Source organism: Drosophila gunungcola, chromosome 3R, assembly GCF_025200985.1.
Source record: "Drosophila gunungcola strain Sukarami chromosome 3R, Dgunungcola_SK_2, whole genome shotgun sequence".
NCBI lineage: Eukaryota > Metazoa > Arthropoda > Insecta > Diptera > Drosophilidae > Drosophila > Drosophila gunungcola.
The window spans coordinates 3,927,727-3,952,666 of NC_069139.1; the positions used below are offsets into that span (position 1 = coordinate 3,927,727).

General features: G+C 46.2%; 5 protein-coding genes across 8 annotated transcripts; 3 read left to right on the plus strand and 2 right to left on the minus strand.

Moving 5' to 3' along the window:
- The first annotated feature begins 333 nt into the window (after positions 1-333).
- On the plus strand, positions 334-5,883 carry LOC128252580 (mitoferrin). 2 transcript variants are annotated; one of them, XM_052980388.1, is made up of 7 exons: positions 334-431; positions 510-1,213; positions 3,267-3,355; positions 3,418-3,542; positions 3,605-3,840; positions 3,902-4,063; positions 4,865-5,883. In XM_052980388.1, exons 2-7 carry the CDS (start codon positions 1,097-1,099, stop codon positions 5,276-5,278), a joined length of 1,143 nt encoding a protein of 380 aa, XP_052836348.1. In that variant the 5' UTR covers positions 334-431; positions 510-1,096; the 3' UTR covers positions 5,279-5,883. The 2 variants fall into 2 exon arrangements, with proteins under 2 accessions (XP_052836348.1, XP_052836338.1); XM_052980378.1 differs by having other exon boundaries at positions 348-1,213.
- A 543-nt stretch (positions 5,884-6,426) lies between these two features.
- Positions 6,427-10,675, minus strand: LOC128252563 (serine/arginine repetitive matrix protein 1). Of its 2 annotated transcripts, XM_052980366.1 has the most exons (5): positions 10,300-10,675; positions 9,520-10,235; positions 7,331-9,460; positions 6,915-6,964; positions 6,583-6,806 (listed from the first exon to the last, which is right to left on the minus strand). In XM_052980366.1, exons 1-4 carry the CDS (start codon positions 10,521-10,523, stop codon positions 6,942-6,944), a joined length of 3,093 nt encoding a protein of 1,030 aa, XP_052836326.1. In that variant the 5' UTR covers positions 10,524-10,675; the 3' UTR covers positions 6,583-6,806; positions 6,915-6,941. The 2 variants fall into 2 exon arrangements, with proteins under 2 accessions (XP_052836318.1, XP_052836326.1); XM_052980358.1 differs by lacking the exon at positions 6,915-6,964 and having other exon boundaries at positions 6,427-6,806; positions 10,300-10,674.
- Positions 10,676-11,242: 567 nt separating this feature from the next.
- On the plus strand, positions 11,243-16,201 carry LOC128252253 (nuclear receptor binding SET domain protein). Its single transcript, XM_052979842.1, has 5 exons — positions 11,243-11,655; positions 11,759-13,025; positions 13,095-15,561; positions 15,654-15,779; positions 15,848-16,201. The coding sequence occupies exons 1-5, from the start codon at positions 11,358-11,360 to the stop codon at positions 16,010-16,012; spliced, it is 4,323 nt and encodes a 1,440-aa protein (XP_052835802.1). The 5' UTR covers positions 11,243-11,357; the 3' UTR covers positions 16,013-16,201.
- LOC128252254 (glycerol-3-phosphate acyltransferase 1, mitochondrial) lies at positions 16,200-24,796 on the minus strand. Of its 2 annotated transcripts, XM_052979843.1 has the most exons (8): positions 23,895-24,796; positions 20,008-20,125; positions 19,027-19,191; positions 17,969-18,963; positions 17,585-17,889; positions 17,189-17,526; positions 16,809-17,127; positions 16,200-16,748 (listed from the first exon to the last, which is right to left on the minus strand). In XM_052979843.1, exons 1-8 carry the CDS (start codon positions 24,005-24,007, stop codon positions 16,540-16,542), a joined length of 2,562 nt encoding a protein of 853 aa, XP_052835803.1. In that variant the 5' UTR covers positions 24,008-24,796; the 3' UTR covers positions 16,200-16,539. The 2 variants fall into 2 exon arrangements, with proteins under 2 accessions (XP_052835803.1, XP_052835804.1); XM_052979844.1 differs by lacking the exons at positions 20,008-20,125; positions 23,895-24,796 and adding an exon at positions 19,276-19,431.
- LOC128252257 (RING finger protein nenya) lies at positions 20,151-21,994 on the plus strand. Its single transcript, XM_052979848.1, has 2 exons — positions 20,151-21,857; positions 21,964-21,994. The coding sequence occupies exon 1, from the start codon at positions 21,148-21,150 to the stop codon at positions 21,811-21,813; it is 666 nt and encodes a 221-aa protein (XP_052835808.1). The 5' UTR covers positions 20,151-21,147; the 3' UTR covers positions 21,814-21,857; positions 21,964-21,994.
- Positions 24,797-24,940: the final 144 nt, after the last annotated feature.

The following is a 24,940-nucleotide window of genomic DNA, read 5'->3' on the forward strand; positions in this document are numbered from 1 at the left end:
TATGTATTATTGAGTCACTGTGTTTTAATTTTTTTTTTAAAAGAATTCTATATTTTTAGATATATAATATTATTTTTCTATGACATTAAAGAAAAAATTTAGATTAAGATAGATTTTAAAAATAAGCAATATTTTCAATTATTATCATTATATTTTTAAAATTTTTTTCTTTTTTATTAAATTAATGTCCATCAATTAGTCCGCCAAATAATAAATGAATATTATTATTTTTAGTATGTCTTATTCCAACTTCATGGTCTCACTACAACGATTTTCTATTAAAGTTCCCCACCCCACATGTTTTTGGTCTATTTCGGTATTTATATCCAAGCCCTTTGGTATTCTTTAACGGACCTGCTGCGGTCACTCTGGGCACGAGGCTTGTTTATTGGGCGAAATTTAATGATTCCCTGTAATCATTTAGCATTTGCGTGAGTTGCCAAACACAGGGCCTATTTTATATTCCGTTTCGGCCATACTCCGCCTACAACCGACTCGTCTATATCCAGACAAACACCCGCAGCAGCAGCCGCAGACGCAGTTCATCCGTCACAGGGGCCGCGGGCAGAGCGCAAAACAGCAACCGCAGAAACGGAAAACAGAAACAGAAACCTCTTCGCTCCGAAATCGTGATCGAAGTCAAGTGAATGATTCGGGGAGCGTGTCGTCTACATGGTAGTCGTAGTCGTAGTCGTGCATAGTACCAGTACCAAGTACCAGAGTACCGCCGCAGCAGTGTCAATTAGTAGTTTCGCATAACACCACCTCACGCGTACACACTCAACATACTCTACAGAGCACGAGCACCACCCCCCGAACAGCCGCCCACCCGTGTATCGCGATATCCGTGTTATACAACAAAATTGTTCCGTATTCCTCTGCCATACGCCGGCTAAAAATCAACCTCCCAAACATCGGAAAGCCATCTTCGCCCGTTGGAGCAGCTTAATCGCATTGGAGAAAGCGGCTCTACAACTGAAACTGGAACTGGAACTGTAGCTGTAGCAAGTGGTCCGGATTAGCAGGTCATCGTAAGAGGAGAAGCCGCAGCAAGGGCACCACCACCAGCTGCACCACTACCACCACCGGATCCACCATGAACATAGACGACTACGAATCGCTACCCACCACCAGTGTGGGTGTGAACATGACGGCGGGCGCCATTGCGGGCGTGCTGGAGCATGTGGTCATGTATCCGCTGGACTCCGTCAAGGTGAGATCGGCGTTACCCGCCCGGTGGTAATCGGAGGAGGAGCATAATACGGGCATAAACCTAACCTCACTAACCATCGGAATTTTGTGTGTGCCACCGTCGACGCCGCCGCCGCTGCTTTGGCATAATCGTGATGTAATTCCTCGGGTATCAACTGCAACCAAGAGTTTCCCATTCCCAATGGACAGCTTTAGGTCGAATAGCCACTTTTCTGCCCTTATCGGGGCACGTTCCATTGCTTTATGCTGCGGCGATAAGATTAGCCCCCGTCTTTTCATCTTTGAATGGACTTATTCTTATCGCCAGAGCTCTGATCATTCAACTGGAAACTCATTTGGAAGGGACAAAAGTACACAGCTTAAGCATATGCAAAATGCGCCATGCTAGCTACCTCGTAATGAAGCTCGTTCGATATATATACATACATATGTACATATATGTACAACGCATTCTATTATTGACCGATTCTTGTTTCGTTATATTTCACTCAGCTGGTCGAGTATTTATTGATTTTCGTGGCCACATGTGTCAATCGCGCAAATGACAGCCGGCAGGCAGTTGGGTGCCAGTCTAAAGCCTGGCCGGGATTCCCGGCGTCATCATTATAATAGTCCGTCGTTTGACGAGCTAATTTCACGGAGTTACGAAAGCCAGAGCGGAAAACCTTAAATTGACCAGCAATTGAGGCGCTTTTATTCGCTGATTCGCGATGTTTCTGTGGCTGATTTATAAATAATTATTGTCGCAGCGTTGTCATTGTGATTTCACAATTTATGTTCTTATCACAGAGCGCTTATTATCGGGATAAATGAATCATATTGCCTTTATAGATCTTAGCAATCCTCTATCGATTGATATTACCATTTATGTAACGAAAACTTCTATCAATCCGTTGTGGCACCTTTTTAATTAGGTTTCTACTGCGGCCCCCACTCGAGAGACTATTTTTCACCTTGAATTGCCTTGTTGACTTGCTTTTGATATTGATAGTAGCAGAGGCACCCAGCAGTTACGTAGATATTCCTGGAAATCTTATCTGCATCGCAAAGCCCTCGTCTCTGTCTCTGTAATTTACAATGTGGATGCTGCTCTCAACTTTGCGATATAATTCTATCTTGTCTGCTTGACGTGCACGCCTTTAAATAAATGCAATTAAGTATATAGATGTGCATACGTATGCATATACATGTGTAATCGTAAAGTACGTAAACAATTGCAAATCTCTAGACTCCCGAGTGACTTGCTTATAAATCAGCGAAAGTTTCGCCGGCAAACACACTATTATATATTTTTATATTCCATTGATATCGGTTATTAGTCCCTGCTGTTGTATACCGATTATGGACTAGTGCCAAACCCAAAGAAATCTATTGACAGCATGGCACAAATGAGTTAATAATTGAGTCATTTATTTCTGTAAATGATCTAATGTGTAATTCGATATTATTCAAATTTTTCTTGTTGCTGATATTTTGATATATATTTTTCTCAGTTTGTAACTGCAGTGAAAGACTAAATTAATTAGGGGAACGCCAAATGAGTTATTGATTGAATCATTTTATTTTTAAATGATCTGTGTAATATAAAAAAAATTATTATTTTTTGCTTATATTTTGCTCTATATATTCCTCTCCGATTGCAACTGCAGTAAAAGATTAAAATAGTTTCGGGGAAACACAAATCATGATGAAAGCACGTTCTGAGGTCTTAAATATGTCAACGTTTAAAATGAAAACTGGAGATCCCCTATTGAGTTGTTTTCTGTATTGTTCATAAATCATGAGTAACCATGACTTGCAAAAGAATGGCGAGAAGCGACTCTCTATACTTCACTTCCCTTAACTTCACTTAATCTAAGATTTTGATACTATATGTATATATTAGACAAACAAGTTAATAATTCTGACACATCACTTTAACCAGTTTATTACCCAGTTTAATCTAGAACAAACAATAGGTAAATTAAATAACAAATAATGCAGAGAGCCCTTTGTAAAATGCACAATGTAAATATAAAATTATTTTAAACGTTCCATTATTTGCCCATTTATAGACGCGAATGCAGAGTCTTTCGCCGCCCACACAAAACATGAACATATTGTCAACTTTTCGGAACATGGTCACGCGTGAGGGCTTTTTAAGGTAAGTTATTTCATTTTTGTTTATGACAGACTTAACTAGAATACCATCTTTTTGATTTGCAGACCCATTAGGGGAGCCAGTGCGGTGGTATTGGGTGCTGGTCCGGCGCATTCGCTGTACTTCGCCGCCTACGAAATGACCAAGGAGCTCACGGCCAAGTTCACAACAGTGAGAAACCTCAACTATGGTAAATTTCTAGGGACTATACTTGCGCCAATGGCCCCTAATCCGTAACCGAATCCATTGCAGTGATTTCGGGAGTGGTGGCCACCCTCATACACGACGCCATTTCTAGTCCCACGGATGTGATCAAGCAGCGAATGCAGATGTACAACTCACCCTACACATCGGTGATATCCTGCGTCCGGGATATCTACAAAAAGGAGGGCTTCAAAGCCTTCTACAGAGCCTACGGCACGCAACTGGTCATGAATTTACCATATCAGACAATACATTTTACCACATACGAGTTTTTCCAGAACACAGTAAGTGCATTCAGCACTTCCTTGGCCTTGCCAACAAATTATAACATATTGTGCATTACAGTTGAACCTGGAACGGAAATACAATCCTCCGGTGCACATGGCAGCGGGTGCTGCAGCTGGCGCCTGTGCAGCAGCTATAACCACGCCCCTGGATGTGATCAAAACGCTGCTGAACACTCAGGAAACTGGACTGACGCGCGGCATGATCGAGGCCAGCCGAAAGGTGAATATTGTCCCTTCTAGAATTTAAGGATAGCTTAGCTTTTGATCTTAATTAATTATTAATTATAAATAATCTATGATTATGGAAGAAATTTCCCGTAAATTGACTTTATATTTATTATATGCTCTTAAATACGAAACTGAAACCGTTTAAATGAGTAAAGCACTTCTCGTATATCATTGAAGCCAAACTTTATTTGCATAACAAAGTAAGATAAATCTAAATCTATAAACTATATTCTTTTTAATGAGTAATGGGTTGAAAAAATCTCATCAACACTTTCTCGTATATCATTTAAAAACCTATTATATATGCATATGTGTATAGGATATTCTGTAAGTTTTTCTTGAAAATGATTCCAATCGATTGGACTTTTAAAACACGGATACTGAAATCGTTTAAGTTACTAAATCGTTTCAAATAAAGGGTCAGCACTTCCTGCTTGCCATTGAAAGCAAACTAAAAGTTTAAAGAATCGTAGAAAAAGCACATGTGTACAATGAGAAGTTCTCCATGTTTTTCTTGAATAAGTAAGTAACTTGTGCTCCTAAAATGTTTGAAAGTTATTTAAATAGTCCAACTTAATTTATTACTTTGTTTACACAACAAAATTCATTTTCATGGTATACTTCCAATATAAATACTGCTGCCATAAAACTTTTGATTAAATTAAGTGTGCACTTGGTTTTTATTATGTGTAATATGATCTCTGTAAAGTTAATTATCGCATTAAATTATCTTTCAAGTTTAAAAGCTCAAAGTTCTTAACTTAAAATAAAATTACCCTTTGACCTTTTCCAGATCTACCACATGGCCGGTCCATTGGGCTTCTTCAGGGGCATGACCGCCCGCGTGCTGTACTCCATGCCCGCCACGGCCATTTGCTGGTCCACGTACGAGTTCTTCAAGTTCTACCTGTGCGGCATGGACGCCGATCAGTACAAATCGTCAATTACGGGCCGCTCGGAGCCCCGCAAAGCGGACTACGTGCTGCCCAGGACCACGGATGAGGAGCAGAGCGATCAGGATCGGGAGACGGCGAGGGAGAAGGACACGGCGGCGACCCTGCACTCAACGCCGACCTCGGTGAATGCCGCCGGTGCCATCAAGACGGTGTGTGAGCTGTCGACGCGACCCGCCGGGCCAACAATCAACCTGCACACGCGGCACACGGACGTGAAGAGTCCATACGAACGGGGCTTCTCCAGCACGTAGGCTGCGCCAGTGGGCGTGGCCGCGAGCGGGGCCTGCGTTCGAAACGTTTGCAGCAGCAGCAGCAGCAGGAGGAGCGACAGCTAAACCTAAGCGTAGCTATTAGTTGGCGGTGGGGATCGGGGAAGCTGGGATGTGCGATGGATGGTGGTCACCGTTGGGCAGTTGTGGACGACACGGTGTTCGAAACGCCTGTCGATCCGCTGAACACCGCCACTGGCCATTGCCCCCCACTTTCAGCCCACCCGAACCCAGCTGCTTCTTGTATGAATACTCTGCGAGGAGTCGGTGAGAGAGTTTTATCACTCCATAGTCGGAGGTTAAATCGTAGTTGTTGTTCTGCACAAAACTCTCGCTCTCACACACAACACGCAAAACTCCACAACACACACACACACCTATAAACACCCTACACACACCTTACACCATCCCCACACACACAAAACAGTTTTAGGCAAAATGCGAAATTCTTGTTAAAAAGTATATGCTAATGATAATACTGTATCTATGTTATTTCGAAATGAGAGAACCTTCTTGTAAAATACTATTACCTACTATTATGTATTACAACCTTTGATTTACTACATTTATATATATTTTTTTTAAAACAACAAGTTTCAAAGTATATATACATGCATATATTTATGTTGATCGTTGTAAAGTAATCAAGAGCAAAAATGTAAAGCGAACACACACACAAGCGCGCGCGCCGAGGAGTAAAATTCAATAATTTGTAATCCAATTACACTTAAATCTTCAAACTGAGATGTTACAAAAACTAACGAATCGCAGATACAGTCTCCCTCCCAAATTGCCCAATCTAAACCCGATACTAACTAGCCAGCCAGCCAGCCCCTTCCCAAGTGTAGAGTAGTAGCCTAGCTATCTCTGATTTCCCTTGCGTCCCAGCACTCCATTGCGATTGCCTAAACATTTAAGATTTTCTCCATTGTTTTTAACCAATCATCACACTCAATAACTTTCGTCTCAGTGCTAGAGTTCTTCACCCTTTTGCCTAGCAATCGCAATTCAGTGTCAGGGATCGGGGGCAACCGGAATCCCCAGAATATACAATAATGCATCATATTATTACGTTCACTGTTATTTTTGTTTATATATATGCATAATATATATATATATATATAAATGGATATGCTACACCGACCATTATTAAACTGTAAGGTGTAGCTCTAAATTACAATTTTATTGTTAAAGAATTCAAAAAGAAAACGAAGCGGAAGCAGAAGCAAAAACCATTGGCCGGCGAAAAAGCCCATTAAACGGATGAAAGAAAAAAAAAGCGTATAACTTGTTTTATGTCAAATGCATTTTAACAACAATTGCCTTTTATTGTTTCCGATAACAGTTGGTTCGTGTTCATTCTAGCTGATGGCTAGAGGCTAGAGGATTGAATCCAGGCCCCGGCGACGAGAGCGCTGCGACAGGATTGGACGGGGCTTGTAGAGATCATCGTTGGTGTACCGCTGCTGCTGGCAGAGCTTCTTGCTGAGTCGCCTGGCGGACAGGGCGTCTGCAGAATAAACAATCGCATTAATCACTCGCATTTGCGGAAACCCTTCGAAATATCAACTAAAATGTGGGCAAACAAAAGTCAGAAAATCTTGCGCTAACCGCTTACCCAGCACATTTCAAAATTTTGATAGGCCTAGTTGGAGGCTTCATACACAGCTATGTTAATTTATAAATTATGTGGATGCATGTGGAGTAGAAAGTAGAGGCGGTAGAAATAACAATGAGGATGAGCATGAGATGTATGTAAAGCGGAGGACAGATCGATATATCGTAGAAGCGGAAATACATTTGCTTTATTAAGTATTTTGGATTACCTATATAAATTCAACATAAATACAGATTCGATTTAAAAGCAAGTATAGTGGATTAGTTCTATCTAAAGTTAATTTCCGCTTCGTACGAGTTTTCTCAAGATAAAATCGATTCATCCTAATAAGGGGGTTGGTTAACAATAAAGCGATTTGTTTATATACACACTGAACTGTTAGACCAAATGATAGCTTGCTATGACACAGTACGCACCATGCTCCTGCTTCTCCAAAGCCTCGTTCTCCTTGGAGTTTATACTGGCGTCGGATGGCGTGGGCGATGCCTTGGGTTCGTCGCGCCTTAGCCTCTTCGCCGGACTGCCGGAGGTGCTGCTGCTGCTCGGACTACAAATCCGGGGCGGTGGTGTCATCTCCCGCACCACTTGCTGCTCCTGCTGCTGCGGCTCCTGCTGCTGCTGCGGCTCCTGCAAGCTGCTCCGCCTTCGCTTGGATATGCTCCTTCGTAGAGCACGTACATCAACTATCTCATCCTTTGATCCCTCCGCGCTCAGCCTGTTGAGTAAATTGTTGCGATCCTCGATCAGTTGATTGATGAGCTGTAGGCGTTCCTTGAACTCGTCTGTGTTTTCCTCGAAGTGGGTAACAAAGTCGGCAACTAATGTATCACTTTGCTCATTCAACTTGGGGGTGGTTGGGGCAGGCATTGCAGCTTGGTTCGGTAGATCCTCGAGTAAACTGGGTTCAGGAGGATCCTCCTGTGTGCTCTCCGAAGCTTGGGGTTTCTCCACTAGTGCCAACGCAATGCCTTCTTTGTTTTCCTCAGCCGGGGAATGAGGTACGGACGATTCAGCTTCTTTGTCAGCTATTTGAGGTTCTGCATTTGGCTCTTCAACTTGTGAAACCGACTCCGATTCTAGTTTCTCTGCCTGATTCTCGACTTTTTTCCCGTCCATATCGTTGGGCACAGGCCTACTGCTCTCCACCTGCCTTTGTGACTGGGAACCAGCAGTCAGCTCAATGAAACTGGTCGACGATTGCTGGAGTATGTCGCTGACAATGACAACACCGCTTGCACTGTCACACTCACCGTTCTGGCCACCGTTGGAGTTTCCATTCGTGCTATTACCATTCTCCACTGGCGCATCCGCATCTGCTTTTTCCTGTGGCATCTGGGGCATCTTGGCCGGACCACCAGAGCTGGGTGGCTTGCCCTCATCGTTGGAGTCCGAGTTCCGTCGCTGGTTAAGCTTCGACTTGCTCTCGTTGTGATCATCCTGGATCGCTTTATTCTCCGCACTGGCGGACGAGTTGGATTTATTGCGGTCACGATCTCGCCCTCTAACGTGTTCTTTTCTCCTCGACGACGATGATGAACTGCTACTGCTGTGGTGGCTGCGATTTTGACTCTCTTTATCCTTATCCTTATCTTTATCCTTGTCCCTTTCCTTATCCTTGTCTTTATCCCGATCCGATCGCGATGAAGTTGAACTGGATTTGTGTTTTTTATGGGATGAGGACTCGTGGCGAGAAGATGAAGATGAAGTGCCCGAGCGTTTGGATGAGGATGACTCTCGATTACTTCGGCTGGATGAGCTGGAGCTCTTGTCGTTCTTGGAGCTGCTACTGCTCCTATGTTTCGAGCTGGATGAGTGCGATGAGGAGTGCTTCGAGCTGGAACTCGAGGAATGTTTGCTGTGCGATTTATCCCGACTGCGGTCACGATCGCGATCACGATCCCGATCTCTGCTCCTGCGTCGCTGCTTATCATCTGAGTGGCTGTGATGTCGTCGCTCCTTCTCTCTGTCCTTGGACTTTGAATGGCTCTTGGATTGCGACGACACGGAAATGGGCGATGCCATGGGTTTCTTAGCGTCCTCTTTAGGTGTCTCCACATCTTCTGGCGGGGCGAGCACTGGAGGTTTATCTTCCTTGACTTCGGCTGCCGTTGTGGGCTGAGTTATCTCCGCATCCACTGCATCGAACTGTACACTTGGCTTCACAACCTCTTCCGAAAGGAATCCATTACTGCTTTCTGCCGGTTGTGGCGTTGGGGGAGGCTCAACTGCCGGAGGCGCTGGTGGTAATGGCTCAACTTTGGGAGGCGCTGGCGGAGGAGGTGGCTCCACTGGAGGTGGTGCTGGTGGCTGGGGCTCAGGAGGGGGCGGGGGCTCATCTTTCGGAGGGGCTGGCGGAGGAGGAGGCGCAACTGTGGGCGGCGCCGGGGGTGGCGGTGGTATGGGTTCCGGTTCAACTATAGACTCAATGCTGGCATTGTTGGCATCGTCTATGTTGGCCTTCACCTCCGACATAATGGCATCTTCGATGGATAGAATCTGTGGGCCACCGTTCGTGTCCTTCGACACGGAGTTTTTTCGCTCAGTACCTGCACGATAATCCAATTAGTCAGTATATGAAACACTTTGCCAGACCTGGCAAACCCACCTTCGAAGGTAATGGCATCCTGCTTAATGTCGAAGTGCAGCTGGCGACTGCCATTGTCACCTGCTCCAGCACTGGTGTCACTGGAGTTTTCGCTGAACTTTGGCATCTGGGCCTCCTCGCACATGTTCGCCGGATCCCCACTGTTGTGGGGTGCTTGGCCCGTGGGCTGCTGGGCATCGCCCACGGATTCCGTGGAGGAGGCCATGGTCAGGCGACTGTCGCTGGACACCTGCGACAATTGCGACGCCTGTGAGATGCCGTTGATCGAATCCGAGTTGTTTAGCGAGCCGTTGTTTAGCTCCTCCTTGCTGGTGGCCACAAGTGGTTTCTCTTCGTGGATGGGCTCGTAGGATGGCGATGTATCCTCGTCGTCCACGCCGGGCGGCAGTTCCTCGTCCTTGGCCTCCGACTTGATGGTGCCCCGGTCGGAGTCCGGACTGATCTGCTCAAGGTCGGTGGGCAGCAGGCCAGTGGTGGTCTCCACATTGAGCAGCCTGCTGCTGCTGCTGCCGCTACCGTTCATGTGGCCAGGGAATGGCGGCAAAGGCGGAGCGGGCAGCATGGTGGATGTGGATCTCGCTGGCGGCGGCGGCGGGGGTACGATGCCCAGGTACTTGTAGACGATGCTCTCGATCTTTGGCTCGAATATCGTGGCCACCTTGGGGTTGACCACCTGGTCCACGATTTGGTCCACCCCCTTGTCCAATACGTCGGTGCTGGAATGGGCGGAGATGATTGATTACATTACCTAATCCCCGCCAGACTGTTTTGTGTACTCACTCGAGCAGGTGCTTGCGCAGTCTCTCCCGCAGCTGCACCTTGTTGGTCTCCGGCGTCCAGTGCTGTTTGGCCAGGAAATCATTGACCGCCGCCTCCACCCGGTTGCGCACATTCTGGTACGCGGGTTTCGTGTCCACGTCCGCCAGGCAGCAGTTGAATCGGAATTCGTCGAACACGCCCTGCGACTTGACCTCGGCAATCAGCGTCTTTATAAATTCGTCCATGGCGCGTTGCCCGTGGGATTCGTGTGCTTTTCGTTGCCGCGACACCCGTGAGTGCCGTGGAAATCCAGGATAAACCTTCCGTTTGCTTTACATGCGTTTACACATAAATGTACATATGTTTACGCTAGAGGTGGGCGTGTTGCGTGATTGAGGCCTTGGAATTGATCGTGAGGCAACTAACCGGCAGCCCTGGTTTTATGAGACACGAAGACTGGCAGCACTGGTTGGGAAAATTGCTGCATATTTTATGGCGTCTTTTGCTGCACTAGAAAATAGCTAGAAAATTACAATAAAAGGCTAGCTAAATCCGTGGTGGCAGATCAGCCATACTTTTACAACTATATATATATCATATTTCTAAAATAGTTGGCCGGAGTTAAAAATAAACTATTTGCAGAGTCAAAAGCCGCCGCTCCCAGTTTTCGGTAAACTAGCAATCAAGCATATTTAATTGAATTTATATTTGAAATATAAAAAAAAATAGATTAATATATTTTCATCGTGCAAGATGATAAATATTTCTCTCAAACAATATTCAAAATTTAAAAGTTTCTGGAGTGCAAAATATATGACCAATAATTCAGCTTTCCAGCTATACAAAAAAATAAGTGGCAGAAAAGTGTTTATTTCTGCATTGCACAGAAACATATGCGATAGTTAAAGCTAAATGTGAGCGCAAATCAGAATATATCGATACATCGACACCGTCATCGATAACTCCCGCTATGCCCATGGTTGCAAGCGAATTTTTGGCGCACGCGAAGCGCTGAGTTCTTGGAAATTTGTTGCTAGTTGTGTTTGGTTAATAATAGCGCAATTGAACTGGACCGCAGAATGAAACTGAGCACGGGTTCGCACTCCGAGATTGAGGGCGAGGGTGCCCAGAGCAATGTGTTGTGCGATTCAGCGTCCAAACTCCCTGCCACCGTGGAAGTGGAGTCGGTGGCCACAGAAGGCTTCGATGGCGAAGCCTCAAAGGACGCCGAGACTAGGACTCCAGTGCGCCGACTGGTGAAAGCAAATCCCGGCCAGAAGGTCGAGGGAACGCCGGCGGGGGAGGAGTCCGAAGCAGATGCGGAGAACCAACGACAGACGCCAACCCAGAAGCAGCGTTTGCCCGTTGTGAACAGTAGTGAGTATAACAATGGCGCAATCTACCCCACCCATTGCCGGCCATATGCTAATTTATTTGCCTTTTGTGTGTGTTTGTTTGTGCCTGTTATGCGCTGCCGCAGGGAAACGCGATCTAATCAATCTACAGTCGGCCCTGAGCCCCAAATACATTGGCTATGCCAACGCCAACTCGCCCACGCCACTTTCCGATTCCGATGATACGATACGCACCACAAGGCGCCGCGTTAACCAAGCGGTGGCCTTGAATAGCAGCAGCAACAGTACCTGTGAGACCCTGTCCCGTGACAATGCATCACCGAAGACCAACGGGGGAGGAGGAGGAGGCGGCGGTGGCGCCCAGCTGCACAACAGCAGCAACAGCAAGACCTACATGAGCCCCATTGAGAAGCTGCTGATCAAGAACGGCGCTAGTTCGCCCAACAGCACGGGCTTCGAGGCGGATGCCGAGGACCTGGTCATCCGACCAGCGGTTCGCAAGCAGCTGAAGCGCAAAATGAAGCGCACGTCCAAGTCAAAGGTGTCCGTAGAACCAGAGGCAGCGCCTCTGCAGGAGGAGAGGATCATAAAAGTAGAGCCAAGTGATGAGAAAGCTCCGCCGGCAGAAGAACCCTCAAAACGCGACACTGAAACTTCAACGATCTCCATTAAATCCGAGACTGATGCTGAACATGAAGAGGCCATTGAGGTTGCTATAAAACAGGAGGAGGACACGGAAACGAAGCCAGCAGAAGGCAGTCCTCGAGATCTCAGTGAAGAACCCAAAGACTTGGACAAAAGTCCTGAGCAATTGACATTCGCCCTGCCATTGTCCGCCGCCACAGAAGTGGATCTGAAATCACCGCCCGACTTGAGTTCCACTGCCCTCGGTGGCTCCGTCAAATCCCCCTCCTCCGTGAGCATTGACAGTGCCAAAGGCCTGTCCATAGTCACTGATCCCGGTTGGCCCACCTACCAAGTGGGTGATCTGTTTTGGGGCAAGGTCTTCTCGTACTGCTTCTGGCCCTGCATGGTGTGTCCCGATCCGTTTGGCCAGATTGTGGGCAACATGCCGAGTCATCCGCAGCGCTCATCCCTAGACATTGCCGCTGTGCCCATCCAGGTGCATGTGCGCTTCTTTGCGGACAGTGGGCGTCGCAACTGGATCAAGCCGGAGAATCTGCTCACCTTCGCCGGACTCAAGGCCTTCGAGGAGCAGCGCGAGGAGGTGCGTATTAAGCACGGACCGAAGAGCGCCAAGCACCGACAGATGATTCCCAAGCGGAACAAGGTCGTCATTTGGCGGCAGGCCATCGATGAGGCACAGATTATGACCGACATTCCGTACTCCGAGCGCCTCGAAAAATTCTACCAGATGTACGAGAGTGTCATGTAAGTAAATCTGCTGCACTGTTCCGCTGTTTAAATCATAAGATGCTTATTTTGTAACTTCCATTTTAGCACTCTTAATAAACAGAAGCGCAAACGAACCAAATCTATGATGCAGGATACTTCAGATGTGGGCAGCAGCCTGTACGACTCCACGGACAATCTGCACAACAAAGATAAAGTCACCCAGTTGGTGGCCGTGAAGCGGGAGCGTTCGGAGTCCCCCTTCAGTCCGGCCTTCTCGCCCGTGAAGAGCAAAAACGAGAAGCGGGCCAAGCGGCGTAAGTTAAGCGGTGGCACCGAGGCGGATACTGGCAGCACCATGATGACAGTGACACCTTCTCAGACCGAAACCAGCTTAGAGAAACACCTTTCGCCGGATGGCTCCGCCTCGCTTTACGACAACCCCGAATTCGGGCAACTGTTCGCCGCCATCAAGGACTACGTGTTGGTGGACCAGTCCGAGGAAAAGGTGGAAAAGGTTCTGCTCGCCGTGGTGAAAAATATCTGGAGCCTGAAGCTGATTCAGTTGCGCGACCTTGAACGTGATTTGGCCAATGGCGAGACGGTGGATCAGCCGTTGGGCTCATCGGTGGTAGAGCGTGGCCGCGGTGTGGGAACCATCAAACGGCTGTCGAATCGCTTGAAAACGCTGATGATTCGCCGCAGCATGACTCCGGTTGTGGCACCTAGTCCAACGCCGGCGCCTTCGGAGCCAGAACGTCGTCTCTCCGAGGCGCCCAAGCCCAAGAAGCCCTTCAACCGGCCCATCGAGGAGGTGGTCGAGGACATCTTGCAGCTGGACAGCAAGTACCTCTTCCGCGGTCTCAGCCGCGAGCCGGTGTGCAAATACTGCTATCAGGCAGGCTCCGATTTGCAGCGCTGTTCGCGCAACTGCAGCAGCTGGCTGCATGGCGACTGCCTGGAACGCAAGGAGACGGGAGCTCCCATGCCCAAGATCGGCAGTCGAAGGGCCATTGTCATCTCGCCCACATCCAAGTCGCCGAGTCCCGATGAGGAGCATGTTACGGCTGATGTCAAGGTGACTGCCGGTGGCACTCAATTAGTGTGCCACGAGTGCAACATTGGCGAACCGGAAGGCTGTGTCATTTGCCACCAGGTTGAGTCGCCATCCAATGCTCTACCAGGCTCCCCCGTCAAGGAGGAGGAGAATCCGTCGCACACCGTAACCGAAGATAAACTCCTGACCTGCAGTCAGCCACTGTGTGGCAAGCAGTTCCACACAGGCTGCTGTAAGTACTGGCCGCAAGCGAATAGCAGCAAGAGCTCGGCCCGTTGTCCACGACATGTGTGCCACACGTGCGTCTCCGACGATCCCAGTGGCAAGTTCCAGCAGCTGGGCAGCTCCAAGCTTGCCAAGTGCGTACGCTGTCCGGCCACCTATCACCAGGACTCCCATTGCATTCCAGCCGGCACGCAGATGCTGAACGCCACGCACATCATTTGTCCGCGCCACAACATTGCCAAGGCGGATGCGCACGTGAATGTGCTGTGGTGCTACATTTGCGTGAAGGGCGGCGAACTGGTCTGTTGCGAAACGTGCCCCATTGCTGTGCACGCCCACTGCCGGAACATTCCGATCAAGACGAACGAGAACTACATCTGCGAGGAATGCGAGAGCGGACGATTGCCGCTGTACGGTGAGATCGTGTGGGCCAAGTTCAACAACTTCCGCTGGTGGCCGGCCATCATACTGCCACCCACCGAGATACCCAGCAATATACTGAAGAAAGCCCACGGCGAGAATGACTTTGTGGTGCGATTCTTCGGCACCCACGATCATGGCTGGATTTCGAGGCGGCGCGTCTACCTCTACATCGAGGGCGACACTGGCGATGGCCACAAAACCAAGTCGCAGTTGTTTAGGAACTACACCACCGGCGTGGAGGAGGCCTCGCGCTTCCTGAAGATCATCATGGCAAGGCGTCAGGAGCAGGCCATCCGACGCCAAACCGGCGCCAAGCTTCATCCGCCGCCATATGTCAGAATCAAGGCCAACAAGGCGGTGCCGCCCGTACGCTTCACCCAGAATCCGGAGGATGTGAGCACCTGTGACTGCCAGCCCACGAACGAGCATCCCTGCGGTCCAGATTCGGGCTGCCTCAATCGCATTCTATTCAACGAGTGCCATCCCGAGTATTGCCGTGCCGGCGATCGATGCGAGAATCAGATGTTTGAGCTGCGTAAATCGCCACGTCTGGAGGTGGTTTACATGAACGAGCGGGGATTTGGCCTCGTCAACCGTGAGCCCATTGCCGAGGGTGATTTCGTCATCGAGTATGTGGGCGAGGTGATCAACCACGCCGAGTTCCAGCAGCGCATGGAGCAGAAGCAGCGGGACAGGGACGAGAACTACTACTTCTTGGGCGTGGAGAAGGACTTTATCATCGATGCGGGACCAAAGGGTAACCTAGCCCGGTTTATGAACCATTCGTGTGAGCCGAACTGCGCCACCCAGAAGTGGACTGTCAACTGCATCCATCGAGTGGGTCTATTTGCCATCAAGGACATTCCAGTGGTAGGTTGAAAAGAAATCTAGCAGGCACTTTCTATTGCTGTTTAGAGATTATCTATACATCAATATATTTAATCACATTTCTGGCTTTTCAGAACACTGAGCTTACTTTTAACTATTTGTGGGATGACCTAATGAACGACCGCAAGAAGGTTTGCTTCTGCGGAGCAACTCGGTGTTCCGGCCAGATCGGCGGCAAGCTCAAGGATGGCACAGTTAAGGTGAGCTAGTCAAGAAATATTGTATTATTAGTTGGCCTTTAACATATCATATTCAATCCCATTTTTAGGAGACAAACGCACAGACAAGCAAGGGAAAGAGCAGTGCCAAACTGAAGCAAATGCGTCGTGTAAAGAGTTCCGCCGTTCGCATCCACGTTGCGGCTGGCAAGAAAGTTAAAAAGGCTCCCAAGATTAAGCACATTAGTGCCGACGATGAGCCAATAGAAAAGTAATGCAAGATGATTAGCGTTATTGGCTTAATCAAATTATTTTTTTAAACATTACATTGTTGTATTATGTAGAATTATTTTTAGCTTGCACATGTATTTATTTATGAAAAGCACCACTATTATGTTTAGTAGACAATTGGTCCACCGTATGCTGCCCCAGATCGATGTTATGAAAATAAAGTGAAAAGAGTATTTTGTAAGCTGTTCTATTTGCCTAATTTATAAAATTATAAACTTTAATCAATCAGTTCAGTATAGATGATTTGTATTGTATTGTTCTTCGTTTGCCGCTCTCTGGTAGCTCATAGAAAATGTTGTTTAAATTATACATTAGAAATTTGTTCATATTTCACTGTTTGTCGCTCAGTTACAGTAAAGCTAGCACTTTGGCATATATAAACTCGTATGACTATAAAACTAGACATATCTAAGTCTAAGATCTAGGAGTATGCACTTTAAACTTAAGTGGATATGCACTATACAAGGATAAAAAAAGAGTGAGTGCCAAAAAATAAAGCGAGCCCCGTTGGTTAAGGCGTTACATGAAAGTAGCTAGAATTGAATTTTGGCACTATGGCGTCAATCTTCTTGACGATCGTGTTGAGGGACTCCCGAGACATCTCGTAGAGCGTGTTGAGTGAGATCAGGCGCATGCCCTGCTGGTTGCACACCTCGATCACAGACCATTTCTCCAACAGTTTCAGGCAGTTGCGCACGGAGTCCGTTGATATGCTTTCAGCTAAAAGTGAAGCAAAGAGATAAAAACACGGAAATCCAGGAATCCAGGTTCATATTTTACCATAGATGCAGCTGCCGCGCTTGACCTTGCTGCTCAAATCGTTGATCACAAAGCTTATAAATGCCGACTCCAGCATGGAGTTTCGGTGGAGTATCTGCAGGGATTGCGCCACCGTCACATACGTCCAGGCGAAGGGCGCCAGCACCTCGCAGATGTAGCGCTGCTGCTGCAGGGTTTCGCTGGCGAACAGCAACTGGGGCTCATCAGATTCGCCGTTGCGCACATGGAGGTAGTCGTCATCGTCGTCGTCCAGACAGTCAGCTGCCAGGCTCTGAGCCAAGCGCCTGCTTTCCGCTGCATTTGGCAAATCATCGGGCACCTATAGTGGATAGAAATCAATTTAAATTGCATTCAAAAAAACAAAAACACAATTCACATACCGTCTCTGAGCGAATGCAACCACTTATCAAGAGGTCGTCCAACTGTTTGTGCAGCAAACTCTCCAGCACTTGAGTCGGTTTGTTCAGTATGAACTCGTAGCGATAGATCTGGCAGTTCTCCAGGGCGGTGTCCATCAGCTTTTTGCGCGACACTCCAGCCGCTTTCTTGTTCTCCACCTCCGGGAGCAGCGAATGGAAGGTGGCCATCAGTATCGAACTGAGGGCAAAGTGCGGGGTCAGCATGTTGGAGTAGTAGGCCAGCTCAATAAAACTTTCCACGGAATTCACAGCCCTAATCACCAAACGCCCATTCTCATCCCGAGTGCGACTTACAAGACCTAGACAATTTAAATCAAATTAGGCAAAATCGTAAAAGACGCGGAGGTCTGTTTTTACCTGAACCAAGTAGGTCACAGGCATATGCCAAGATCTGTGACGATTCCCCGGAAAAGCCAATGTCCTTGCAGCCGTACAATGAGTTTCGCAAGTCGTCCAGGGCCTCGGCCAGAATCTGCTCCTCGGCTCCGTTTCTGAATCGGGTGAGTAGCAAAAAGGCCAGCGCATTGGTGGACATCACAGAGGTGGCGGCGGCACAGTCAAAGACCACCTGGCGCGAGATGCTTTCGATGAGATTGCGGTGTTCCTCGCAGACAACATCGGTGCCGTAAAGCGAGGATGTGGACTGATTGTGCTGCAGGGTTCTAAGATAAAAAATGCGATTAGTAATGGATACAATTATATGGCAAACCCTATAACAGTAAATCATTTCGAACAGCCTACCTGGCAGCTGGCTTGTAGACCTTCGCCATGTTGCCATCCTCGCGGGCTATCTTGTTGTACGAGTTGACCAGCTCCCGTATCGAGTACGGTTCGTTGAAGTCGATGCGCATGAGGCCATAGTTCGATTTCAGCGCCTTCCAAATGCCCGAAATGGCCTTGCTGAAGGACTCGGGTATCTTCTTCTCACCCTTCTGCTCGCGCACGAAGTTGCCGTCGACGAGCCGCTCGTAGTTCACGGACACGGGCACCAGCAGGGCGTCCGGAATGCTTCCGTCCATGAAGGCGTTCACAATCACGGAGAGAATGCCGCCCTTGGGCATGCACGGCTTTCCGGTGCGCGTACGTCCGCCCTCGATAAAGAACTCCACATTGTGGCCTTGCTTCAGGGCATGGGTGAGATATAGGTGTAGGGCAGCCCTATACAGCACATCCTTCTTGCCTTCCACTGGATCGATTTTGCGTTTGATAAAGAACGCGCCAAGACCACGAAGGAGTCCTCCGAAAACGGGTATTTGTAGATTATTGCCGGCTGCCACCAGCGGACTGCGTATATCATTGTTGGTGAGTATCCAGGTGACCATGATGTAGTCCAAGTGGCTGCGATGCAGCGGCACAAAGATCAACGGGGTGCCGGGCGAACGCTCGGTGGCGGTTTTGAGCATCTCGATCTGCTTGGTGTCGGTCACGACGCCGGACAGGAAGCACGGGAGCAGCTTGTACAGGATCCAGGAGGTGAAGGCCAGTAGGCCGTTGTTCAGGGTGGAGCCCATGTCCTTCAGAATGCTGATGGCGCGCTGCTCCTGCTTTCGCAATATGGCCTGGTAGGAAGTGCCCACCTTCTCGTCTTCCTCCGTCTGACCCTCCTGATCCCCGCTAGCGCTGCGCGTGAGCAGTCGATGGCCATTTTTAGCATACCGCTGCTCCCTGAGAGACAGCTCAGCGGCTTGTTTAATGGCATGCTTCAGCACAACATCGTTGTGCACGATCTCAGTGACCTGTGTCGGATGCGGATCAAGGTTAGTCCGGGTCATAAGATGATAAACCATAAGGTCACCCACCTGTCGGTAGTCGAACTTCTCGCTGCGCACCACCTGGGCAACATATGGAAAGAGCACGCCCCAGTCGAGGAGCTTTTTGAAGGGCTTCTGACCCGACTTCGGGGTCAACTCCAACATGTTCTGCGTCCCGATGCCGTGTGCCACGGAATTCTGCGTCTTGGGCTCCTGCAAAGAAACGATCAGAAAGATTTTGTGATTATGATGCAACTGGCGTACATATAGACGATATGTGGCGGAATCGAATAATACCTCGAACCAGCCGCGAGCATGAAACTCCTCCAGCGTCATTATAACTTTGAGATTCCACTATTCTACTTAATTTTAACTAATGTAAGTTCAGAACTTCCACATTTCCTACATGCGCCCGGCTTTTTTCGCAGGAAACCGACGGCCGATAGGTCCTGATAGCTTTCAGGACTGTTATCGATTGGCAGGACGAGGTGGCAACACCGCCCAAATTCAAATTTAAGTTGGGCCACTTTGCTTTCAAAATTGCGAATTTTGAAAAATGTTTAGCTTTAGGTTAGTTATAAAAAGAGTTACAAAACATTACAAGTAAATACGTAACTCGTAAATTGGTGCTAGTTACACTACCAGTTTATTTTTATTGTTAATATTTTGTAAAAAATAATGTAAACTATTCTTAGAGTTCTGTAAAATTAAAAAGTGTTTCAATTTAAAAGATTTTAACTTTGTATTATAAAAAAAAAAAAAATTATATACTAGCGATAAAATTTTTAGAAATTTTTTCTGTTCAGAACAAATAACATTTAACAAAAGATTAAGAGCTTTAAGATATACGTTAACCACTTTAGGGACTTTGACTGAATTGCTATCGGAGATTCACAATTCATTGAGTGGAAAAATTTGCTTATCTGCGAAACTAGTCACTCCCTTTAATTGCGTCACAGCGTGTATTATATTGGCTATGGGGTTAATGTTAATGGAGGCGATGGGTGCCTGATACGCCGGGAAACTTACATTGGATGATCGCAAAGTGACCAGGAGATCGCTGCGAATGTTGTTGATCTTGCTAAGGTAGCTTGTCCGGTAGCTCAGATTCAGGTTGGGAAACAGGCCAGCGATGATAACGGGGGCCCTGCAATCGGAATCAAAACGGGAAGGCGTTACAATCAATCAGTATCAATAAAATGCAATACAACCGCCGTGGGTGGTGTTCAAATCAGGAGCACGCAATTTAAAATACAACACCTCTTCAATAAATATTCGGCCACTTAAGCGGTCTACAGTCCAACTTCGCCAGAGTTCAATAGCCCACAGCGCATTAATCGGCGTATATATTTTTATATGGAAAACGGTGTACGTTTTAAAGTAGTGCCTGCTACTGATAAGTGTTTAGTTGCTCATAAAATATTGCACAGGATTGAACTTTGAGCGCGCTTTGTATGGCGAAATCATCATCATCGCTTGAAAATCAGCTGACATGTTCAGAGGCTAAAGCGTTTGACTTTTCCCAAACAATAATTAAAATAACATAAACAAGGTTTTTTCCCATATTTTCTCATAATTTGTAACAATGTTTTGTTAATTTGAACTGTTGTAATATGTAATATTTACAGAGCCTCTTTAAGATTGAAAATATTGCAAAACGAACATCAAAATTACTGATTTCTTAATATTAATTCTTAGTTTAACTTGAATACCTTAACAACTACAGTTTTTCTATATTTATCAGTTTAATTGTTTTTAAACAATTATTACAATCAGCGCTCGTTGCGGTTTTGCTTCGGAAGCACGTTTGCCCTCTTATATAAATTTTTTTATTTGCCAAAATGTTTTCATTACACTGAACAATTTTGTCACGACACCTATTCTTTATTGGATTTCATTAAAATTAAAGCATTTGATAAACTTAACTTTTTGTCTCAGAAAACGGACCCAAAATGTATGGCATACTCAACCCTTTTTTATGTGAACTTATGCAGTATTGCACTAAATATGTGTTCACAATAGTAAAATTTTGCCACTTTGGTGGCAGAATTGCCAGACCCTAAACCGTGAGAGTGGCCAGATCGTTAAGTATAAAATCCGTTAGTTTTATCAAGACGCTTAAAACAACGGGCTAATAAAACTTTAAATTTGGTGTTAAATTGCTTAATTATGTTTAGAATTCATTGCAACAAGTGCTTTTGTCGCCGCAATACAAATCCGACGTTGGTCTTCCACATGTCTCGATGCCAGCACGTAATATGCGAAACCTGTTTGAGCCAATCCTCGGAAGAAAAGAAGTGTCCAGTTTGCAAGGTGGAACTCACTACCGTTCCGATCAACCGGCAATTGCCCCGTGGCGTGGCCAACTACTTCGAGGATCCCCTTCGATTCCAGGTGCTCTACCGCAAGATCAGCAAGTTCCAGGTCGACCAGCGGGCATCGGACAACCGGGGATTCTACCGCCAGATGCAGGAGCACGAGAAGAACAAACTCCGGCTGGAGGGCTTCTGCAAGATGGAGGCACAGATCAACCAGCAGATCCAACTGGAGAAGAAACGGATCGCCGATCTGCGCGCTTACATCTCGTTCCACGAGGAAGCGGCTCAGAAAAATCGCCGGCGCAGCATGGATGATATGCATCATGCCAAGGAACTCCAGCGACGTCGTGGCCTACGTCCTCGAACACCCTCCATGAGCACGACGGACAACACCCAGTCGGATGAGGCCATGGAGACCTTCTGCCTGGACTCGGACACAGATTTCCCGGCGTTGGGCCAAACCCGTGATTCGCGCAAGAGAAGATTCGACGGGAATATAAACGAGTTCCATATCTAATCAGTTAATATCCTCACAGAAATTACAGAAATTTTAATTTTAATTTGGCAATCTTCAACTTTGAAGCTATGCGGAATATTTGACTCTAAATATTTAATAGAATCACTTCAATGTCAATATTATATTTTCATGCAAACAAATCTTTATAGATAAGTTATGGATAAGCTTGAACTTTAACCAGACAAGGAAAACAAAGAAAGATTGTAGCAAAACAAGCTGCACTCTCATCATTTCACACAGAAGAAACTTAAATTTTAGTTTCAGCCTAAGCAGCGAAAACTTCCTCCGAACTAAATCAAAAAGTCAAATAAGTGAAGCATAATTTCACATATGTTTTCCTAAAGCCACCAATATTTTCAAGCTAGAGAGTTTATGCTAAGGATCAACAATATTATTATATTAATTTTTAAGTCAATACAAATATAAACCATATGTACACTAATCTTAAAGTGGACTCAACAATCATCTCGAGCTGTGGAAAATTTCGCGGTATGTGGCACTTGAAAGTATTTCAATCTTGTGAGATTGAACGTATTATTTAGAGGTCTAGGCCATATATGTGTTTTATGAGCGACCGATACGAGATGACAACCAGGCTTTCTTTGTAGCCCCAAGTTGGTCGAAATCCAGCGAGATTACGAAAATAGCCAGTGTGAAATCTTAATCAGATAATTAGGTGCAAATTTAACAGGGGCAATCGTTCCGATAATTGTTGCCAAGAATGAAATGGGTGGGTGATGGTGCCATTAGTTGTTATCTCTGGGACTGCACCATCAGAAATTGCGCCTTGCAAAGGGAGCTTTTGATGGTGGGTGGGTGGGTGAAAGAGGTGCTGCGGGGGGCGGCAGTGCGGGAGAAAGTATTCCTGCTGGGTAAACAAAAACACTATTGACGTCACTCAACCAGAACCGATCAACGATGACCGATGGCCCCAAGGCAGCCTCCCAGTGTAAATTAACACGTGGATGATAAGCGGAAATCTACCAATTTACATTCCACAAAGGTCCAAGTGCATAAGTGGACAAAGGGCTATTGTGAGTCATGGCCAATGGAGCAACCACCTGTGCGATTAACAACAAAACAAAACATAACTACAGTCGGACTTCGCTTAATCGAACAACTACTTGTGGATAAACATTTGAGAAGTATACATACGATTAATAAAAATTAATTAATTACAAAATTTGAATAATAGACGAATAAAAAATCTATTAGTCTTCCTCCCTAATTGTTCTACTACCTATTTTGAAATTATATTTATAAATTGTTTAGAAATCACTAAATAAAAAACCTTTGATATTTTCTTTATTTGTATGTATTAATTGATTGTAAAACTTAAAGGAACTCATATCAGTTCTTTTTTTAAAACATTATTTTATCATCGTTATAATCAAGATCATAAACAATGGAAGCAAAATAGCAGGTGGTAGCCAATAGGTCTTAGTCATAAATAATGATTTTTTGTGATATTCAAGACTACTAATTTAATGTTGAAATATAATGAAATCAATCAACTTGAACTTGAATTCACGCAATAAAAGGTCAATAATATATGACTTGCACGATTATTCTATCCATTTTTATACCAGTAAAAAGAATAAACAAAACAAGATAAGAAATTATTTCAAACTGATGACCTATTTTGGGAGTACCTACATATTATATTCCCGTTCAGAAAGTGGTGCGACTTGATGGACTATCGACTTGTATGATATGACTTGCCCAATTGATCTTTCCCTTTTTCAAACTAGTAAAATTATGTTGATAATTAAAAATTAAACAAAAAAAAAAAAAAGATATAATGTGGGACTTGATGGACTTTCGACTTAGGCAGGTGTCACTGTGGCTCATTTAGCATGCATTGGATAACTTGCGAGTGCGCTTCTAAAAATAACGGCTCTTCTTCCGCGCCAGCGTTACTTGAACTTGGAGGTTTGGGGGAGGTATTATACTACTGCTATACTATACTATACTATATATGATATGCCACACACTCGGTTTATGGGTGCCCGCAAGGCGAGATTTATTTGGCTTCCATCTCCGATGGGCCCATGCCCATGCCCATGCCCATTCGTACTCACCTCGTCTTGGCGAATATGTAGTAGACAATAAGGGCAACTGATGCAATCTCGATGCCGCCGAGCAATGAGATCTCGGCGACGCGTTGGGCAAAGTTCAGGACGGTCGTCAACATGGCTTGGCGATTATGTTGTGGACTTGGTCTGGATCTTAATCGGTAGTGGGTGATGATGCTCCGGCATCAGCCGGCGGGCAAGTGATCGGAAGTGCTCGCTATGTCTGTGTATTGTTTTCAGTTGACCCTGATGATTAAACGCGGCGAACAGAGAACAGCGCGACCCTTTTAGCGGCAGCGACTAGTACAAAGTGCTAGTGCAAAACCGAAGGCAGAAAAAGAAATATGAAAAATGGAGACGACGCTCCAGAGTTCCCTCTCTTTTTCGGATGCTGATAGCCGATTCTCTTGCTCTCTCTCCTCTCGCCTCTCTTTCGCTCCGACCGATCGGTGGTGGCTATATATTATTGCGTTCTACTCAATATAACCAGACATCGGTCGCGACCTGCACATAGAAAATATCGTATGATCCGAGTTTTGAGATTTGCGCGCAGATAGCATCTACACTTTTTTTTGTTCGCCAAAATCGGTACTTGGTTCGAAAACCGGTTTGCAGCAAGTACTTTCGCGAAATTACATCAGTTAATTGAATCGAAAAAATATATCCTTTATTCTTGAGCGCGCTGTGCCTTTGTTTTTCAATTGCAATTCTTTCTTTTTTTTACGGGATGCGATGCGGTTTATTCGCGATTCGTAGAACCTCGCGAGTCGAGCGTTCACAGTGGAATAACAGCCATGGCGACGCTCCACGTTTAATTAAATGCCAATTAACGTGTGACAATAAGTGTATTATGTATGTATGTATGTATATACGGCGAACGTGAACGTGTACGAAGAGGAAAAGATCGGCGGCCAGCACGAAGATAACGAACAGCCAGCACACATCTACATCTACGTCTACATCTGCTGTTATCAGCGGGAGCACGTCGATTGATAGTGGATCGTCCAAAAAGAGAGCCATAACATTCGAAATGTGCCTAGGACTAAGAGTTT

Excerpts from the sequence above, each read along its gene's own strand:
- LOC128252580 (XM_052980388.1), top strand. The coding sequence starts at position 1,097 with ATGAACATAGACGACTACGAATCGCTACCCACCACCAGTGTGGGTGTG. Across the intron at positions 3,841-3,901 it reads ACGAGTTTTTCCAGAACACA|TTGAACCTGGAACGGAAATA; the intron begins GTAAGTGCATTC and ends TGTGCATTACAG. Across the intron at positions 4,064-4,864 it reads TGATCGAGGCCAGCCGAAAG|ATCTACCACATGGCCGGTCC; the intron begins GTGAATATTGTC and ends GACCTTTTCCAG.
- LOC128252563 (XM_052980358.1), bottom strand. The coding sequence starts at position 10,523 with ATGGACGAATTTATAAAGACGCTGATTGCCGAGGTCAAGTCGCAGGGC. Across the intron at positions 9,461-9,519 it reads GGATGCCATTACCTTCGAAG|GTACTGAGCGAAAAAACTCC; the intron begins GTGGGTTTGCCA and ends ATTATCGTGCAG. Across the intron at positions 6,807-7,330 it reads TTTGGAGAAGCAGGAGCATG|ACGCCCTGTCCGCCAGGCGA; the intron begins GTGCGTACTGTG and ends TTTATTCTGCAG.
- LOC128252253 (XM_052979842.1), top strand. The coding sequence starts at position 11,358 with ATGAAACTGAGCACGGGTTCGCACTCCGAGATTGAGGGCGAGGGTGCC. Across the intron at positions 11,656-11,758 it reads TTTGCCCGTTGTGAACAGTA|GGAAACGCGATCTAATCAAT; the intron begins GTGAGTATAACA and ends GCGCTGCCGCAG. Across the intron at positions 13,026-13,094 it reads CAGATGTACGAGAGTGTCAT|CACTCTTAATAAACAGAAGC; the intron begins GTAAGTAAATCT and ends CTTCCATTTTAG.
- LOC128252257 (XM_052979848.1), top strand. The coding sequence starts at position 21,148 with ATGTTTAGAATTCATTGCAACAAGTGCTTTTGTCGCCGCAATACAAAT.
- LOC128252254 (XM_052979843.1), bottom strand. The coding sequence starts at position 24,007 with ATGTTGACGACCGTCCTGAACTTTGCCCAACGCGTCGCCGAGATCTCA. Across the intron at positions 18,964-19,026 it reads AGAAGTTCGACTACCGACAG|GTCACTGAGATCGTGCACAA; the intron begins GTGGGTGACCTT and ends CATCCGACACAG. Across the intron at positions 16,749-16,808 it reads GCGCGGCAGCTGCATCTATG|CTGAAAGCATATCAACGGAC; the intron begins GTAAAATATGAA and ends CTTCACTTTTAG.